Source organism: Amphimedon queenslandica, unplaced genomic scaffold (genome assembly GCF_000090795.2).
Source record: "Amphimedon queenslandica unplaced genomic scaffold, v1.1 AMPQUscaffold_6170_Cont21868, whole genome shotgun sequence".
NCBI classification, from domain to species: Eukaryota; Metazoa; Porifera; class Demospongiae; order Haplosclerida; family Niphatidae; genus Amphimedon; species Amphimedon queenslandica.
The window spans coordinates 1-1,817 of record NW_003553535.1 but is presented as its reverse complement, the minus strand read 5'-3'; the positions used below and the strand labels follow the sequence as shown (position 1 = coordinate 1,817).

At 37.3% G+C, this 1,817-nt stretch overlaps 1 protein-coding gene across 1 annotated transcript; it reads left to right on the top strand.

Annotated features, from left to right (window-relative positions):
- Positions 1–120: 120 nt before the first annotated feature.
- Positions 121–1,811, top strand: LOC100634125 (jerky protein homolog-like; the record flags this gene model as incomplete). Its single annotated transcript, XM_003391778.2, has 2 exons — positions 121–612; positions 831–1,811. A coding segment is annotated over exon 2 (981 nt), but the record flags the coding sequence as incomplete, so codon positions are not given.
- Between the last annotated feature and the right edge of the window lie 6 nt (positions 1,812–1,817).

Genomic DNA, 1,817 nt, shown 5'->3' with positions numbered 1-1,817 from the left:
ATATGGTTCGTTCATCCGTTATACTAATAAACTCCTTAGCTAAATCGAAGTTATCAGTAATTTGCTTATGTAATAGTAAGCAATGAAGTGAGGCAGCTGCTATAACACTAATAAGCTAGAGTAATTAATCAATTATCGGACTAATCAAACTTCGGACAGTTATATTTTGAAAACTAAACATGATTTTCCAGTGATTTTTGCACTAGATATAGATCATCACAATATCTGTTTGCATGGTAAAAATCAAAGCATTACCTTCTTTTTTTGTAAAGATATAATTTGCTAAACACACTTCGTAGATTCACACAATAATCGGCCGTGTTAACTCAATTTTCGTCACTTAGCCACAACGAAGCAAGCTTTGTTCGAAGAATAGTTTTGTACCACCAGAACTTTAGTACTGACTGTCTTCTTCAAATACCTCTGTAAACATCTTGGTCATCTTTGCTTACTGTTCAGGTATTATACGTTTTTAGTTAATTATCATTATCGGTCACACCCATCTTCATTAATTGCTGCAACAAAGCACGAGGCTCCTTGTTTGTATTTTTGTTTGGACTCATTGAATCTCTCAGCTGCCTTTTCTTATCATAAATACTACCTCTATTGAATGTAAGTCACTATAAAAACAAAATTTGTTTGTATAGCATGCAGTTTGTTTTCAAAGCTGCTCTATCATGTGTATAGCCATAGTGCATGCAAGGTGCAAATTGCTCAGGCTGTAGTTCTGTAAAATAAAGGTACATCAATCTAGCACCAAGCCTTTTCCCCATGTTTACATGTCATTGGTATGATAATCAATTTTTTATGTTTTTTAATGTCTTTTTTAGATGGCGACACGCCCATGTACATACTCTACATGGCCTGAAATAAGCATGACGAATGCTATCAAAGCAGTTGAAGAAGAGGGGTTGACAGTTAGACTTGCAGCGGAGCTATATGGCATTCCCAAATCAACACTTTATGACAGGATCAGGGGAAATGTTCAACATGGAACTAAACCTGGCCCAGTGCCGTATCTTACAAAAGAAGAAGAGGTTATTTTGGCTAAGTTTTTAATCAAATGTTCTCAGATTGGATTTCCCCGCACAGTTTCAGAAGTTCTTGCACTAGTAAGACAAACAATTCAGTCAAAGGGTTTAAGTGACGTCTCAATTTCTTATGGATGGTGGCAGAAATTTTGTAACAGGCACAGTGAATTATCACTTCGTACTGCTGTACCTTTAAGTCTTTCGAGAGCCATGGCCACTGATAATAGTGTCATACAAAAGTATTTTGATATACTTGAAGACACACTTAAAGAAAATTCTTTATTCAACAATCCAACTCGCATATTCAACTGTGATGAAACAGGACTCCCATTGAATCCTAAATCTTTGAAAGTTGTGAGTGGTCGTGGAGCTAAGAATGTCAGTCAAATCACTGGAGAAGGGAAGTCTCAAATCACAGTTCTGGCATGCACTTGTGCAGCTGGAGTACCGTTGCCTCCATTTGTAATATTTGATCGTAAGACCTTTAATGATCAGCTAATGGTAGGAGAAATACCAGGTACACTTTACGGCTCATCTCCAAATGGATGGATCAGTAGAGAGCTATTTTTGTACTGGTTTCGTAAGCTATTTTTAACGAGTGTTCCTAGCGTACGTCCTCTCCTTCTCCTGATGGATGGTCATTCTACTCATTATGGTCCTGACCTTATCAAAATAGCAGCTGAAGAGCAAATTTTAATATTTGTATTGCCACCCAATACCACTCATTTAACACAGCCACTTGACAAAGGGTGTTTTGGGCCATTAAAAACTGCTTGGAAGGCTGTG